At 37.1% G+C, this 18,522-nt stretch overlaps 1 protein-coding gene across 1 annotated transcript; it reads left to right on the forward strand.

Moving 5' to 3' along the window:
• Positions 1-545: 545 nt before the first annotated feature.
• On the forward strand, positions 546-9,409 carry LOC119590038 (ras-related protein Rab-43-like). The gene is made up of 6 exons (XM_037938764.1): positions 546-640; positions 4,428-4,668; positions 5,506-5,590; positions 6,316-6,414; positions 6,771-6,928; positions 7,789-9,409. The coding sequence occupies exons 2-6, from the start codon at positions 4,459-4,461 to the stop codon at positions 7,894-7,896; spliced, it is 660 nt and encodes a 219-aa protein (XP_037794692.1). The 5' UTR covers positions 546-640; positions 4,428-4,458; the 3' UTR covers positions 7,897-9,409.
• The last annotated feature ends 9,113 nt before the right edge of the window (positions 9,410-18,522 follow it).

Raw genomic sequence — 18,522 nt, forward strand, 5'->3', positions numbered from 1 at the left:
TTACACTGGTGTGTGAAACCGGTGTTGAAAATTCAATTGGTTTTAACCATGACAGTTACAGTAACTCAAGTTGACATTTCGGATTATTCTATGAATACAATCAGTCACTTGGCGTGTCGCGTATTCTCAGTACTGTATCATATATCTGATAAATATATATATAACATCGATATCTATATAATTACTGATACGTGAAAAGTATATATGCAATTTTTATGTTTATATTGGTTAATGACGTCACACTCAGGGAGCTTGCACACATTCTCTACTGAGTGAAATTTCATTTAATATATACCAATCGCCTGAACTGACACATATAATTAAAGATTGCAAATAAGTAAAACATATTTATCTTATTTTATCTATTGTAAGGGAATACATTTTGAAGTTCCTTATATAAAATGTCTTCTTATTCACCTTATTTCGACTCAAACATAATTCATCTAAATAATAAAATTCCACATATATAAACGTATTTTTTCACACCACTCCTATAAACAGACATACTAATTTTTAAAAAATCCCCAATTTTCATGTAACAACGAACGCTCACGGTTTGTTTTTATCCGTGATTTTCTTTTTTTTTTCCCCTTTACTTCGAGTTCTTGTTCTCTCCGTCCACCTGTTGATCCAGGCTGAGGTAGGCCTTTTCTCTCCTTCGCTTGTGTGAAGGGTATTGGGGGAGTTGTCTTTGACGTGAGAGAAGATAGACTGAGGAATGAGGGTATTCGTATTGTCAGTAGTTTTCCGTGTTTGAAAAAAATAATGTTGTGTGTGATTTTCGTCTCTTTTTTTTTTTTTTTTTTTTTTGAGGGAGGGGGCGGGGGGTTGATTCTGCAGATTTGTTTTTTCTTGTTTGGTTTTTTTGTCTGTGTTTTATCTTGTTTGTTTGATTTTGTGTTTTGAGAAGGAACTCGGTAATTAAATGGAGGTTATTGCTTCGTGATGAAACTATTAATATTCTCGTCAGGGTAATGTAAAGTGTAACGTCAGGATTATATGGAGATCAGAAAAAAAGTGAAAGGACAGGAAAAAATGTTCGATCGGGACACAAGTTCAGAATGATTTGTTGAAGTTGAGGAATATTTGATCAGCAGTATCACTTGTCATACCTTGAGCTAATTCAACATGCCTGTTTTAGTATAATGTTGAGTATGCTATGATGTTATATTGCTAATGAAATGTAAGCTATATCTGATGGTAAGGTATACTGTGGTGTTTTATTTCTAGTTTTCACAATCATATTACATTTTATTTCTACCACAGCATTGGATGTGATAGAAAAATCTTAAAAGACCCTTATGATTTAGTGTCAAATGTTAATTTAGTCATTTCTTATATTTTGCTGATATTTTTCTATTCACATCTGCAAGAACTGCCTATACTTTTGTCCTAACACATAAGGACTGTCATTAATTTGTCCTGATGCAAATTCCACTTTGGAAATAATAAGAAAAGCTTTTTCAATCATTAATTGATTTTTCACCTACATTTTTATTGCTATGTTTTATTTTAAAAGTACAAATATTGGCACCCGCCTTTATAACTAATGCAATAACAATAAGGATAAGGATGCCACATCACATTTTAGAAATACTTAACCTGTATCTGCTGGGCTATGCCTATAGCTGTCATAACAAACCAACTCATTATACTGGGTAAGGCTATAGGCGTCGCAACGCACTAGAGTGTCCCTAGCGGACTCCCGGCAAGACAATTACTAGAAGTCGCCAGAGTCAGTGATGCTGAAAGATTTCTAATACCGTCATTAAGAGGTTAATTTGTAATATTACTATTATGATATTAGCAATATTTTTTGCCATATTCACCTTATCACCTTATTATAATAGATTATCAAAATAAGGCTTATTACAAAATACATGTGTTCTATTACCAGATGTGGCAAATTTTAGATTTTCCTTTTTTTTTTTTTTTTTTTTGTCTAAGACAAATTTTGGAGTCAATTTTTTTTTTTTTTTTTTTTTTTTTTTTTTTTGCCTAAAGAGATTTGGAGATTATGCAGAGGTTCCACAGAGGTGCCCCCCCCCCTCAACCACCATTTCTCCTAACCCAGGGACATTGCCAATGGACCCCTTCCCAATCACTCCCTTTCCTGACTGCTTCATCCATTTCAGTATTTGGTACATTCAGCCCCTACGGTCATGGAAAGATTGGTTCAGGGCCAGGGTGATGGGAACTTGCCATCATGAGAATTTCAGCTGAAGGCCAGGGTTACGGAAGTGACTCGCCACAAGTGCACTAACTCCTAGGAGGGTGATATATTTGGTGGGCATTTAGGAGGGGGCTCTTGCCTTACTCCTACCGGTAAGCAAGTGTGGAATATACCATCCATGAGCCATGACTGTTACGGTTTCAGGCTCCAGGGAAGATGCTATTTCCATGCTCAGGATCCTTTTCCTGCCTTATATGATAAGCAGGGCAGGTTGTAGATTTTTTCCAAGTCATTGTGGTCCTTTTGTACACTTTAACCCATTGGATCCAAGTACCTTGCAGACCACGCATGAGCCAAAAGGTATGTCTTTTAGGCCCAGCCCACAGGAATACTCATCATCATCATCATTTTTTGTTGTTGTTGTTGTTGTTGTTGTTGTTGTTGCTTATTAGCTATATTATCATCATCATCATCATAAGGGGGCATACACATGGATGTGCTTTGCCATGCCCAGACTTTGGCTTCACCTCCTGGGGTCCCTCCGAGCAAACCTCCATGCAGCATTCCTTCCCACACCCAGCACATCTAGGCAGATTTGATCAACTTGCTTCAGCCAAGAGTTCTGTGGCCTTCCCCTTGGTCTTCTCCAACTTGGGTCAACCTTCTCATAGATGACCTATAAGTCGGATCATTCTCAGGAAAACGAGCTACATACTCATAGTGCTGAAGTTCACTCTCTCATATCTGACTGGTAATAGGTCTTGAATCAGTCTCACAAAGTATCCTTTGATTGGACACATGGTCCCTCCAGGTATACCTCATGATTCTGCGAAGACACTTAATACCAAAGGAGTCAAGTTGTGCCTTCAGAGCACTGTTTAGTGTCCAGGCCTCACCACAAACATGGCACAGACTGAACATCGACATCCAACAAGTCCCCAAATTCCTGAACCTTGGTCTTGGTCCAGTTCACCAAGAGTCCCAATGGCTTCACCTCCTCATGCAGCACCTCGAGACCTATTTCCAGGACATCCAGTGTCTCCTCTAGGATCACTGCATCATCGGCAAAGTCAAGATCTGTGACCTTGAAATTACCAATTGATGCCCCACAAGAACACTGGGAAAAAGGCAGAGATGCCCCCCCCCCCCACTTGACAGTACTCTCAGTATCTGTATACAGGCCAGACAGCAAACCAATGATCCCAGGGGGATCCCACAGAGACCCAGTAGGCTCCAGAGACTCTCCTGGTGTACTGAGTTGAAAGCCTTCTTGAGATCAACAAAAGCTGCAAATATACCTTGTTGAAACTCAAGTCAGCTTTCCAGAAGGACACAAAGTGCTAAGACACCGTCTACAGTTGACTTCTTGGGTGTAAAACCAGACTGCTCAGGTCTCTGTGCTCATAAAAGGTGGTTGCACACTCATGCTAAGAGCAGATGAGAGAGGTTCTTGCCCTGGTATGTTGAGCAATGTAATAGCTCTGTAGTTGCCATAGTCCCTTTGGTCCCCTTTCCCTTTCCAGATAGAGATGACCAAGCCTCTTTCTCAGTCAGGAGGAATGGTACCAGTTTCCCAAATGGCAGACATGCAAGCCACAGATCATGGCTTTTCCTCCCACCTTCAACACCTCTGCAGCAGTCCCACAGACACCAGCAGCCTTTCTACTCTTCTCACCTCTTCGGTGAAAGGTGGTGCTTCACTGATTGGTGGATCAGCCACAAGTGGCTGTGTACCCGCCAAAGGGAGTTGTGAAGTCAGGGGATCTACCCTATACAGTTGCTCAAAGTACTCAGCCCAAGCAGGCCCTATACTCACCCAGCTCCGACACAACGTGACCATCCTGTGCCCTCATCGAGCCCATTTGAGTGATGTACTTCGACCAGTTCCCTCATTTACTGGTGGAAATAATGCCCACAGCTTCTGATCATCCTCCAAGAGCTCTGTGCACTAATGATGAGTCATTCCTGTCACTCCAGCCTTTACCCAAATTTTTCAAGACAGCACATTATCATCACCCTGGCCCTCATCCAAACTTTTTCATGATGTGATGGTCTCATCCCCCAGGTCCAGTGAATTAATTGAGATATATTGGCATTGTTTCACTGAAACATTATGCAATATAAACAGGGAAAGAAATATATGGTCTTGTAAATATTATTAAAGAGTGCATTATTACCTAAAAAATCAAGCAAAACTTTGAGAGATTATGATATATAGTGATACTGATACACTTCCTCTCTCCTTTAATCGCAGAGCAAGTCAGCAACACACACATTGTCCCAAAATGACTTCGAACCAGCCCTTCAACACCAGCACACCTGCAGACGAACAGTTTGATTTTTTATTCAAAATTGTTGTCATTGGAGACTGCGGCGTTGGAAAGACATGTGTCGTCCAGAGGTTCAAGTCAGGCATGTACATCGAACGCCATGGGAACACAATTGGTGTGGACTTTTCAATGAAGACTGTTAATGTAGACGCAAAAAAAGTTAAGGTTAGTTTATATTCTTTTTTGTTTATGTCACTGCTCTGTTTCTTTTTTTTCTGCTTTAATTTCATCTTTTTACATTTTTCTTTTCTCTCTTTTACTTTTACTTCCTTGAAGCTGTCACGATGCACTCATCAAGGTTGTACATAAGGATGCATATCAAACAGCATTCTTCAAACCTGTACTGCTCACCATAATGCATTAATGCCTTAGCATGACATTTATTCCTGGCCGAAAGTCCATCAGCAAGTTACTTATATATCTTTTTTCTCCATACCTAATCACTTGAAATCATAAGACTTATATTGTATAGAATTCTCCCTTTGAAAGGCAGCCATGGGTACTGGTGTTAATCTCTGATATGGCTGTAGAATGTTTAATTAGTCTTGTACCTTACTGTATAATATTTTAACATTTTTCTTTTAGTGATTTTGTTGGCCATAGTAGAATGAATCATGATAATCCAGCTAACCATTGACATAATTATGAAGGAAAATCTTAAGTTTATTCACCTAAATAGTTTCCCATAGAGGCAAAGTTCCTCTGATGACATCTGATCTTTCTTGCCACTCTAAATTTGATCACTAAAATATGTTACTATCTGGTATCACTTATATATCTTTTACTGATTTCCTTCTGTTCTTTTTTACTTTTCCTTGTTTCATTTCATTTCCAAATGATAAACAACATTTTGTTGAATGAATGTTAAAAGTGTCATTAGTTTTCTTTTTATTATTATTATTATTATTATTATTATTATTATTATTATTATTATTACATTTATTTTCTCATATATTTAATTATATTATTTTCCCTTAATTTTTTATATTTTTCCAACTTCAGCTCCAGATCTGGGACACAGCAGGGCAAGAACGCTTCAGAACCATAACACAGAGTTATTACCGCTCTGCTAATGGAGTAATTATTGGTAACATTGATTTTTAATGTTTTTTTTTAGGGGGATGTTGTGCAAAAACTTTCTGTAGTGCTAATTATATTTAGATGTTTTGGATGTTATGTTAAAACTGTGTTATTTTTAAGTTGTTTTGTTAGCAACAAGGCTAGATAGATGTAATATTTGAATTTATCTGATCAAGGCTGTCAAACTCATGCACTCTATTCAGTCACCTTTTAGGCTAGAAAATGTCAAAAGATAGGTTTAGTCTTCTCTCATGCACAGTGAAAGCTCATGGAAACAAGCATTAGTATGCAGGCTAGATAACATGTTATGATCTGTTTGTGATCACTTCTTCTGTGAATAAGATAAAAATTGAATGCTGTTTGTTAGAGATAAAAAAAATATATAAATTATTTAAGACATAATGGAGAATACTATACCAAAGATCAAAGGGTCATTTGATCTGTAAAAACAAAAAAAGAGTATATAAGTGATATTCCTGAAAGACTAACACCAGTTTTGTAAAACGGTATTGTTGTAGCTGCATACAGGTCGCAGTTATGTAAGAGTGCTCAGCATGTATGTTTGACACCCTTGCATTAGTTGGTAAATTCATTAAGGCCTTAGGTCAGTTTCTGTCTGATTATAATTTTAGATTTTAAGAAGATTTTGAAAAAAGAAGTGAATATTAAGGGCAATGAGGAAACAAAGCATTGAATACATATGTTTCTTTTCCTTTTTTTTTCTCCTAACAGTGTATGACATCACAAAACGCTCATCATTCCTCAGTGTACAGAGATGGATGGATGAAGTGCGGCGATACACCCACCCACAAGTAGCAATTGTTCTTATTGGTAAGTGATAGAGAGGGAGAGAGAGAAATTATATGTACTTCCGAGTGTGTGTATGAATGTTACATGTGCATATGAGTGTGAGTATGATAGTAAGTCTGAGTGTGTGTGTTTGTGTGGTTGTGTGCGTGTTCCTGAGTGAGTGTGTGTGTGTGTGTTTGCTTGCTTGCTTGTTTGTTTGTTTGTTTGTTTGTATGTGTTTGTGCGTGCATGAGTGTGTTCCTGAATGAGTGCATGAGTATGCGTGCATGTGCGTGTACGTGTGCGTGTGCATTTGCGTGTGTGTGTGATAGAGAGGGAGAGGGGGGGGGGGTTGTGTGTTTGTCTTCGATAATATCTGAAACTTTAAAACTCATCAGGAAACAAGTGCGACCTGGAAACCCTGCGGGAAGTGGAATTCGAGGAGGCCGAGGCTCTGTGCGAGGTTGTGCCAGAGATCATGACCGTCATGGAGGTTTCAGCCAAGGACAACACCAACGTGGATGATACATTCTTCCATCTTGCAAGCGAGCTGAAGGTCGGTGAGCATGATTTTGGAAGTGCAGAATATTTATCTCTGTCTATCCCTCATGCTCATTCTCATTGTCACTCCCTTACCTTCTCTCTCTCCTCTTCCTCTCCCTTTCACTCTCTCCTTCTTTCCCTTTCCCATTCCCTCTTCCTAGCCCTCTCTCTCTCTCTCTCTCTCTCTCTCTCTCTCTCTCCTCTCTCCCCTCTCTTCTCTCTCTCTCTCTCTCTCTCTCTTTCTCTCTCCTCTCTTTCTCTCTTTCTCTCTCTCCTCTCCTCTCTTTCTCTCTCTCTTCTCTTTCTCTCTCTCTCTCTCTCTCTCTCTCTCTCTCTCTCTCTCTCTCTCTCTCTCTCTCTCTCTCTCTCTCTCTCTCTCTCTCTCTCTCTTTCATTATAGTAATTTACCTGAAATAGGTTTTTGTTCTATAAGATGTTGATTTCACTATCTCCGTGCACTGTCCACTGTAGATTGGTTTTGAGAATTTTGTTATACATTGATGGCTTAGCCAAGGAGTCATTTAGTAAATGCACTTAGCCTTACCCTTTTCCTCAATTTTTTTGAAAAAATGTTTGTATGTTTGTTTTTGTTGCTGATATTATTATTAGCATTACTGTTTTCTTATTATTGATATTATGATCAGAATATTTTAGATAGGTGAAATTAGGTTGGTCTTTTAAGTGACTACAAACTTCTGGAGCCACCTGTATTTAAAAAAAAATATATATAGAAAATAAAAAAATAAATAAATAAATAAAATGATGGACTAACACCACTGTGCACTGAGCATGTAGGTACATGTCCTTCCAAAGTCAGGGGGGTTAATATTTACTTTGCTTTTTATCTTTTATTCATTCTCTCTCTTCCACCAGAATCGCCACGACTCTCTCCGTGACCTCATTCGGCCTGATCTCATCAAGCTTGGAAATACAGAGTCACTGCGCCGGTGGCCTCGCTGCTCTCTGCCCTGTTCACAATGATTGACGCAAGGTGCTTCGTCTTTATCCACCATAATCAGTCTTTTCAAAGGACAACAGCCAGCTCTGTTTTTCTTTTAAATTTCTGTGTGTTGTATATATTTTCAAAACATTCCCTCCAGTGAAAGATTAGACCGTTCCATACGAATCACAGAGTCTCTGCGCTACAGTATTTCCCATGAAGGGTGTCATGATCAGTACATTTCTTGAGTAAACAAGGGAAAGGATTTTAAATTGGTATAAATGTTGTTTGTGTGTCAGATAATTACACAATTCAGTTTGGTAAAACACTGTCTGTGATATGTCAGATCTTTTAAGCTATTCTTTACTGTTACTTGTAAAGATAGAGTGAATATTATTATTATTTTTCAAGTTATAGGGACAACAGGATCAAGTGATTGATTCTCAAGGTGATAGCTAGTCTCAAAGAGGTAGTGAAGTGGGTAAATATTAGAGTAAGTGAACTGCAGAGATTGTTGTTTTCCCCTTTTTTCTTTTCCCTTATTAATTTAAGATAAAGCTTATTTAACAGCTTGTGTGTATGTGTGTGTGTGTGTGTGTGCGTTGCAAGGGTGTCTTCATGATACTAGTTGTGAATATTTGCGTATGAATATGTTATAAATTTTGAGTTACTCTCTTTAGAATTTTATGTGTTGCTATTGTGTTCAGTGTATTCCCCCCGAGTGAATTTAGTAGATATTGTCGAACTGTCATTGCTTAAGTATTCCTGAGTTTGACTTTCAGTATCAGGTGACTTAGAAAGGGACATGTGCAGATCAGCTGACAACCAGCATCAGGGTAAAGTGATGCAAACAATAAATGTGCCCATATAGTAAATGCTGATTTAAGTAAGGTTTACAGTCTCTGAATCTCTGCTCAGTTTTAAATTGAGTGTGTGGTGAAACATATTCCACTGTATTGGTCTGAAGTTTTAACTATAGATATAACCATTTCTTTTTTAATGCAATTTAACTTGTTAACACTAGCATGTCGATCTTCTGCTTCATAAAAGAAAAATAGAGAAAATAGTCAGAACAGAAGTGATATAGCCCCAACAAACCCAACAATAGTAAAAAATGATCTGAATTACAGTAGTGAGTGAATACTTTTAATATGCTGATTCTGGGAAGTTATGTATATATGCCTTGTCCACTGGGATTTTTGCTTATCCATTTCGTTTACACAAAATTGCTTAGGCACCAAGGAGATAGTTACAAAGCCTTCCTGGTCTCACCTATTGATCCCATTCCTTGAATTTAGAAAATACGTTTTTATTTTCATTACCTAGTATTGTAATACTGTTATAGTAACAGTGATGTCAATAAATATAAGAATGTTAATAATAATAATAATAATAATAATAATAATAATAATAGCTTTAGAAAATTCAAAGAATTGGATGGAGTAGATGAGATCAGGTTAGGCCTATTAATTGACTTCTTAGTGATTAAGTGCGTGAGAGTGAGAGAGAGATAGAGATAGAGAGAGAGAGAGAGAGAGAGAGAGAGATAGAGTGAGAGTGAGAGTGAGAGTGAGAGAGAGAGAGAGAGAGAGAGAGTGTGAGAGAGAGAGAGAGTGTGAGAGAGTGAGAGTGAGAGTGAGAGTGAGAGTGAGAGTGAGAGTGAGAGTGAGAGTGAGAGTGAGAGTGAGAGTGAGAGTGAGAGTGAGAGTGAGAGAGAGAGAGAGAGAGGAGAGAGAGAGAGAGAGAGAGAGAGAGAGAGAGAGAGAGAGAGAGAGATCAAAACTACAATGGGCAATGTATGTATCCAGCACCAGTAGGCTAATTGTTGGTCAGGAGAAACAGGGTTCATTATGATGCTTGTCAAGCAAGACACATTTGAGAATGAGTAATTTGCTCATTTTTGCAGGGATTGGCATATATAGACATGGCATATCCACTGTAAGTTTAGACTATTGTCTTTACACATGGATGGCTCCACATCTCTTTAGTCACCAATAAGCCAATTACTAGTACTACCAATTTCACTTGTTTACCCTTTTCCTTGATCTTATTTTTTATTTTATATGTATATTTTTTTCTTTCTTTTCATCTTATCTGATCAGATGTTATATTGCTATTAGTAATATTAATAACATTATTATAATTATGTGTTAACACATTTCACAAAACAAAACCAATGAATGTTACAAGTTCTGGAGGCAAGTGCCTGTTAGAACACCGGCAATCACCACTTTTTCTTTATAATTTCCATCAGGGAGGCTTTTGTAACATGTCACCTCTTCTTAGTATTGACATTTTATATTTTTTAGTTGACAGACAGCTTGTTGTGTCCATTGGCAGTCTTTCCTAAAGTGACTTCAGAGAGTAGTCATGTGGACATTACTTTCTCCTCCTTTTATTGTCCACTGGCAGCCTAGCATAAGGCATATTTGCTTTTCTTGATTTCTGATTAGGTCTGGAAGGCATTGATATTCAGTAGACTCTGTCACTTAGCTATATCAGGACCAATGCAGAAGTTAAATACTCAAAAACAAAGTACAATATGCCTGTAGGTTTGTTTGTAGTTCTTGTGGCCGTTTAGTTGTGTAAATATATATTTTTTAAACTATTGTCTTTTTTCAAACTACATTTGCTCTGAAGAAATGTATTAGTTTTTGTGAAACTAATATTTTGATAAAAAGGGTGGCTTTCAGTGAAGTAATCCTTTGCTTTGTCTTTTCTTTCTTTTTAAACAAAGTTTTTTCCCAAAATTTATCAGAAGTGCATTTGTTTTTTTTGATCAGGCATGATTTTTCCAAAATTGGTTTAAACCCCTGATTTTAGGGCATATGTATGTGTATGTATATAATTCCTTATATTATTATATACAGTAGGCACTTCAGTGATAAGGCTTTGCATATTGTTGCTGTTACAATTTAGATATTTGTAGCTGTAAACCTGTGTGGGTTCTTGTTTCTTACATTTTTATATTTTGCTGATTCAAGAATTCCATTATATATTAGATGTGTTAGTTTTACATTTCATTAGGGCTAAAAAAAATCCATATTGCATTTTCATTTCAGTTGATTGTTGGCCCAATTTCCTTATGCAGAAAAGACAAAGGGACAACCTTCTTTTTGCCCCTTCTTTTTTTTTTTCTCACCCCTTTTCCGGGTTTTCCCTTATTCCATCTCCCCCTTTTCCCCATTTTTTCCCCTTTTCTCTTTACTTTTCCCTTACCCCCTTTTTTCATTCCCCCCCTTTTATTTCTTTTCTTCACATTTTCCCCTTCCAGTCTCCTTTTTTTTCAGTCCAGTCCATATCCTTTCATTCCTTTTGTTTTGTATCCTTGGTCTCTTTTATCATCTTTCATTCTTTTCCTGAAAACAGCTAGTTATTTCATTTGCAACCTACTACTATAAACATGGTGTTGTGATCCTCTCTGCATTGAGATTCAATGTAAACTGTTGTCCAGGCTGTCAGCAAAGCCCTTGCTGCTATGGGTGTGATGGTAACCCTCTTTGAAAGGGTAATGAGTAAAGGAAATATGTTAAAGGAGCCCCTTACCCATAGGAATATTGTTTCCTCAGTCTTTTCTTCAGTTTTTAATACTAATTTTAAACAATGGAAATTTGGGATTATTGATACCCCCTTTTTTTCTAGTGTTTAATACTAATTTTTAAGCCATTGAAACATTATTGCATGCAGTGCAGCTCTGCTCCAAATGAATTGTTACCATTGCATTTGATGCATTCTGTGTAGTGAAATGAAAACCAGGGACCCTTATTTCTTCTTAGATATATTATTATAAATGAAACTAATTCAATCTCATTAAGTAACCTTGTGATGCTTTTATCACTGTGTGATAGAATCTCATTCTTGCCTCAGATACTGTTTATGTTAATCGAAAAGTTATTTTAAGGGAAATTAAAGCAAAATTATTCCTTCAGTGTCAAGGTGAAGGTGTAGGTGATATTAACAGAAAACTGCTATTTTTACATAGGTATATATACTTATTTTTTCCTTATATTTTTTGCTATTCTGTAAATAAATACTTAGAAAAAAAATATCATAATTATTCACCTAATTTAGTTAATTTATTGTTATATCAACAGGTAATCATATTTGGAGTATAAATATTAATGGGGCCCAAATTTTACTGTGTATCTAATTTGTTGCGAAATAGTTATGGAATTAGATGGAATGTAGGGGTTTTTTATTTTTTAAATGAATTTTTTCTGCCTGTCAAAATCTAAGGTTTTAGCAGTATTCAAAAATAGCATAGGGGGGGTTGGGGGGCAAACCCCCCAGAAGGAAATTTTTTTTGGTTTAAAGGCAAGTTTTGTTTCCCCAGAATGGTTAATGGTAAAAACAAATGTGTAGACATCAAAGTTTATACATTAAGAAAAATAAATTTTGGGAAAAAAGGGGTAAAAATTTAGTTATCGATAAGGGGAAAAAGAAGAGAGGAAAAAGGAAAGGGGGAAAAGAAAAGACCATGCAAAATGGGGGGAGGGGGGTCCAAGATGGGGGTGACCACACTTTGGGGGCTTTGTTCACGCCTAAGCCCCCACAACAACAAGCAGGGATTGGGGGGGACAGTAAGGGGTATGTTGCAATCACAGTAATTGGAGGTCAGTTTTTCCCTCTCCAAGATCAAGGAATAAACTCTTTGCGAGCAACAGAATCATACTTCACAAATGCTGTTAGAACATTCCTCACTTGGTTGTACTATAGAAAAAGTATGCCCAAGACAGTCCCAATTTGAAAGGCATGAATAATTTATAAACCCTGGAGGAAAAAAACCCCAGCCCCCCATCCTCTTGCTTAGTCCCCCCCCTTTTTTTCACCAAGAATCAACCCCGGTTTTGGGTTTAAAATGAAATTGGTTTGCTTGGAACCCCAGTGCTGTAACTCATGGGCTGGCTCCTTTTTTTAATGTTATTCAAATAAATTAAAAAAAACACTTTTTTAAAAAGCGATGGCTAGCCCCACTTATTTCCAAGTCTCTTTGGGGTATATTTAAAAATCCTCCCAACAAAAAGTGATATGTGTTTTGTCAGAAATCATGAATTTTTGATTATAACAAATAAGAACTGGCATGTTGCTATTGTGTACGATAATGGTCTATCAATAAGATCTTATTTCTTGGGGACAAACTTTTAGAATGATGACGGAGATACAGTGGAAGTAGTGAAGTGCAGTAAGAAAATTTTAGAGTGTCTGACAGAAAGGGGGAAAGAACATGAGAAAAGGAGGAATGAGGCAGAAAAAATAAGAGTGAGTAAATGAGGGAGGGGAAAATGAATGAGTGTTTGAGAAAGAGAGAAGAGAATGGTGGAGAGAAAAAGAAGAAAGAGCAAATAAAGGAATGAAGTGAGGAAAAAAGTAATGCTGTAAAAGGGTTTTGTTAACCTGTCCCCGTGGGTCACTTTACAGGCATCATAAAACCCAAATTGGCTGCAGGGTATGGCTGTGCGCACAGTGACCACAAAGCACAGGATGGAAGCTCTGCTTGACGTAGCAGATCCCCGCACCCATTTTCATCCGTTGCCAAAAAATCACCAGAGTTTTTCACGCAGAGTTTTCTGCCCCCTCGGGTGGGGTTTAAAGGGGAACCTCTTACAAGGGTAGAGTACGGAAGGGTCTTTCGGATTTAGACAGTTAAAGTGTTTGTAATACTAATGATTTTTAGTCCCCACCCTGGTTATTTTTGGGTATGGGCATAAGCTTTTAAGGGGTGAACTGTGCATTGGAGGAAATGAAAAAAATTGAAGTTTTGCCCCCTCCCCCCACCTGTTTTTGTTTTCCTCCTCGGGGTTAAACCTCCATTATATGTTATTTTTTAAAGAAGTGTACACAAACAACTGTAAGAATTTTGAAATTTTTTCCCCATACAGAAAACCCAATTTGGGATTTTTAGAGAATAAGTTTTTTTGGGTAATTAATTTTTGTCTTAAAAAAAAAGTATTTTTTGTTTTTTTACTGGAAAATATTTAAACAGTTTACCTTTATTATGTTTTATTTTTTTATATAATTTAATTTCCATGAAAATTTACAACCCCCCCTGTGGAGCAGCCCCATGCTCGGTTTTGGGTACCATCTATTGGGATGTTATACCAAACATCAATTTTCCCACACTTTCAAATTCTTTTTTGTGAATGATTTTTGGTTTAGGTTAAAAAACACTTGAGATTGAAGTTTTCTGAAAAATATTTTTTAAAACCAAAGAGTAATTTTTAGTAAAAAAAAAACCCCTCTTAACCCGAAAAACTGCAAAATTTTAAGTTTCGGGCCAGGCCCAGTACACAAAAACCCCATGTCTCCAGGAAATTTGGCCTCAGCTCGGGGTAGTATGCACAGCCAATGGGTTCCCTGTGGGGCCTATTCAGATGCAGTAGTGTTCACACTCACCATGAATCCCAAAAAAAAGGAATGATTTTTTTTGCTCACAGGGTTAAAAAAAACATATTTAATTTTACACACATTCGAGATGATGTTTCTTTTGTTTTTAGATGAACCCTTGGAACCTGATTATGTACTTTAGGACTTAATAAATTGGGGTTTTACACTCTGTAAAAGAGGGAAATGTAGTTTTATGTGGATGAAAAAAAAAATTCTTTTTCAGAATTTTTTCCTACAAATTAGAAATATCCCAAGGCATACGCCATGATTCAATTTCCCTTTGTTTTACTTAAAGACTTCACACTGGCATGCCCCACATGGAATGTGAGTGTTTACACTGGGAGATAATATGTAAGAAAGGTTATTTACAGTTTTATAGCACGAAGAAAGTGCAGTTTTTTGATTTTGTGAATTTCCAAATAGCATTAAAAGATTTATGGCTAAATATCATTTTTATACAAAAAAATTTTGCCCAATGCCCTGCTCTCCTTAGGTAACCCTCAAGGTATAGAGATGGGGCTTTGAGAGTACTTTAAAAGAGCATCAAAAATGTAAGCATGCATCATAGAACATGGTAAAAGCCCCAAAACCATGCCCAAGTGACCAAAAGTGAAAAAACCCATCACTAGAGCCCGAACCAAGGTAGCCCTGATGGAGCCCAAACACCTGGGGTAAAAGGTTAATGTAAAAAAAATTTAAAGGGGTCCAGGTATTTCTTTTTTTCAATGAAAGCAATATATAACCCGAGACAAACAAAAAAAAAATAAAAATCTATGACCTTGCAAGGTGTTTTTTATTAAAGTTTCTAGCAGGGACTATAGCCTAATATAGGGCTTCTACCATCTCAAATTCCCCTTTTTTTCAGAATAATTTATCATAAGACCAAAATTAAGCCAACATAGGAGGATGTTGCGTTATCAGATAATCCCCTTTAGAAAGGGACATTTTGATAGTGAAAATATCACAAAAGAGGTTACATTAAAGTACAAAAATTTAAATGACTTTATATGTACTCCAAGTGAAGAGCATTGTAAGGTTTTTTATTTTTATATTTTAATTAAAGGGAAAAAACAAAATCCAAACATATATTTAATGGAAAATAATTTATTAATCTCTTTCAAAAGTTTGCAAAAGCTATCCATCACCTAAAAAGGAATGTGCAAAATTACAAATTGAAAAAGGAAACCCCGAACAAGAGATCTTTCCCACATAAGACTTTTTAAAGAAAAAAAAGAATCTCAAAACAATGTGGTTTTTTTTTATCTTACAATGACAATACATCAAGTACATGCACTTAGTATCTACATATAATTACAGAAGATCTTTTTACAAAGTTGAAATTATAAAAACACTGAATGACACGTGTAAAGTAAAATAGAAGTCTCTGGATAAGAATTAGAAAACAATGATACAACAGTGCATTTCTTCAGTATCATCTTGAAGAAAACAAAAAAAAATTATTTTTAGAAATAAATAAAACCCGTACCTTCAACAGAAAAAATTAAGGTAGACTTTTCCGATTTACTTGACTGAAATACATGCACTGCAGCACATTTTTATTTGCACCAAGGTGTTATTTACATCTAATACTCTTTCCTTGTCGTGCCTGTAATAGTCTAGCTAATAGTCTCTTCATTACAGTTAGAGGTAAACTTTAGCCCTATTGGTTTAAAAGTAATGAAATTTTTTCCCTTGTAAATGAAGTAACTACACTAATTATGTAATTATAAGAGATTCAATAATCCTAATCTACATAGAGATTTAAAGGATATTGGCACAAATACTTGCTGAAAAGTAGCTCTTAAAATTCTTAATCATTAGGTTCTGTAACACTATGAGTACAGATTTTGAATGATTGACCGTTTGCATATGCTAGGGAAAATTTTTCAAGAAAAAAAAAATATATTTTTTCACACAAAAAGTGCATTAATTAAGGATAAAAAAATTACAATAATAAAAAGAATGTCTTAGCTTTCTTGGCCCCTTTCAGTTATTTTTTCTTGCCCCTTTTTTTGGGGAGATGATTCATAAAAGAGCTGAAAACCACAAAAAAAAGCAGTACAGCCCCCCCACCGCAAACGCACTGCATTACAATGCTAGGGTTTTCCCCCGCCCCTCTGACACGTTCAGTGAAGCATCACTGTAAATTTTGAAAAAAAAAAGGGCAAAATAAATATTTTTTAAGATACAAGATCTCTTTTTGCATAAAGTTTTTATTTCTCCTTATGACAAGAAAGAAAGAAAGAAAGAAAGAAAAAGAAAAAAAAAAAAAAAAAAAAAAAAAAAAAAAAAAAAAAAAAAAAATTTAAAATTATAATTATATATATATATATACATATATATAATAAAAAACTGCCCTATGTTGTAATAAAATAACATCACTAACATAAATCCTACACTTTGTATTACATCATTCTATCTGTCTGATATAAATACATGATAAACATAAAATAATACCAAATTAAAACAACACAAATTTTCAAAAATAACAACAAAGCTGATAAATTTACTATTCCCTTTAAAGACAGCACTTACAAGGGTGTCTTAGGGTGGGGAATTTCCTCTGCTCGAGCATTTCTGAAGCCATCCGTCATGAATGCCTCCAGGGTTTTTGCGTCCAAGATTGGCAAGTCATATCGATACAGGCGGCCTAGACGGAACTGTGCCCCAAATAAGTTTTTGTGTTAAAAAAAAGTGTTTGGGAGCATTTTTCTTGTTTTTACAAAGCAAAGATTGTAATATAAATAAGTGAAGAACATAAATGTACTAAAGTTCGAAAATTTAGAGACAAGAGACAGAGGAAGAGAGAGAGAGAGGGAGAGAGAAGAGGAGAGAGAGAGAGAGAGAGGAGGGAGAGAGGGGGGAGAGAAGAGAGGAGGAGGAGAAAAGAGAGGGGGAGAGAGACAGAGAGAGAGAAAAAAAGAGAAAGAGACAGAGACAGAGACAGAGACAGAGACAGAGAGAGAGACAGAGTGAGAGAGACAGGACAGAGACAGAGAAGAGAAGAGAGAGAGAAAGGAAGGGGAGAGAGAGGAGAGAGGGAGAGAGAGGGGAAGGAGAAGGGGAGAGAAGAGAGGAAAAAGAGAAGGAGGAGAGAGAGAGAGAGAGAGGACAAGAGACAGAGACAGAGGGGAGACAGAGAGAAGAGAAAGAGACAGAGAAGAGAAGAGAAAGAAGAAGAGACAAGAAAGAAGAAGAGAAAGAAAAAGAGAAAAAGAAGACAGAAGAAGAGAAGAAAGAAGAGAAAAACAGACAGACAGGAAGAAAACAGAAAAAGGGAAAAGAAAAAACAAGGAAAGAGAGGAGAGGGGAGAGGGAGAGAGAGGAGAGATGGGGAGAGGGGGAGAGAGAGAGAAGAGAGTTTTGTGGTGTGTGTTTTGTGTGTGTGTGGTGGGGTGTGTGTGGTGGTTGTGTGTGGTGTGGTTTTGTGGGGGTGAAAGTTTTTGTGTTGTGGTGGATTTGTGTGTGTGTGTTGGTTGTGGGTGTTGTGGGTGTTGTGTGGGGTGTGTGGGGTTGTGGTGTGTGGGGTTGTGGTGTGTGTGTGGGTGTGGTGAGAGTGGTGTGGGTGGTGTGTGTGGGGAAAGTGTGTGTGGGGTGTGGTGGGGGGTGTGTATTTTTGGTGGTGGTTGTGTGGTGCTGTGTGGGGCCTGTGTGTGTGTGTGAATTGTGGGGTGTGGGGTTTGTGTGTGTGTGTGGGTTTTTTGTGTGTGGGTGTGTGTGTGTGTGTTTTGGGGTGTGTGTGTGTGAGGGTGTGTTGGTTGGTGGGTTGGTGTGTGTATGTGTGGTGTGTTTGGGGGGGTGTTCCTGTGGTGGTTTAATTTTGTTTTTGTGTGTTAAATTTTTGTGTTTTGTGTTCTTGTGTGTGTGTGGTTCCTTGGGGGTGTGTGTTGTTAATTTTTGTGTGTGTGTTCATGTGTGTGTGTGTTTCCCTGTGTGTGTGTTTGTGTTCCCTGTTTGTGTGTGTTTTCGTGTGTTGTGTGTTGTGTGGTGTGATTGTGGTGTGGGGGTTTTTGGGTTATTGTGTGTGGTGTGTGTGTGTGTGTGTGTGTGTTGTGTGTGTGTGTGTGTGGTTGTTTTTTTGTGTGTTGTGTGTGTTGTGTGTGTTTTTGTGTGTGGTTTTTTGTGTGTGGTGTGTGTTTTGTGTGTGTGTGTGTGTTTTTGTGTGTGTTTGTGGGTGGGTGTTAATGTGTGGGGTGTGTGTGGTTACTGGGGGTGTGGGGGTTGGTGTTTAATGTGTGGGGGTGGGAGTGTTTTTTTTTTGGTGGGGTTGTGTGTGTGGGGTG

This window comes from Penaeus monodon, chromosome 26 (genome assembly GCF_015228065.2).
Source record: "Penaeus monodon isolate SGIC_2016 chromosome 26, NSTDA_Pmon_1, whole genome shotgun sequence".
NCBI lineage: Eukaryota > Metazoa > Arthropoda > Malacostraca > Decapoda > Penaeidae > Penaeus > Penaeus monodon.

Bases quoted from the DNA above. Each gene is read 5' to 3' on its own strand.
- LOC119590038 (XM_037938764.1), top strand. From the start codon at position 4,459: ATGACTTCGAACCAGCCCTTCAACACCAGCACACCTGCAGACGAACAG. The intron at 4,669-5,505 runs GTTAGTTTATAT...TTCCAACTTCAG, and splicing joins TAGACGCAAAAAAAGTTAAG to CTCCAGATCTGGGACACAGC. The intron at 5,591-6,315 runs GTAACATTGATT...TTCTCCTAACAG, and splicing joins TGCTAATGGAGTAATTATTG to TGTATGACATCACAAAACGC.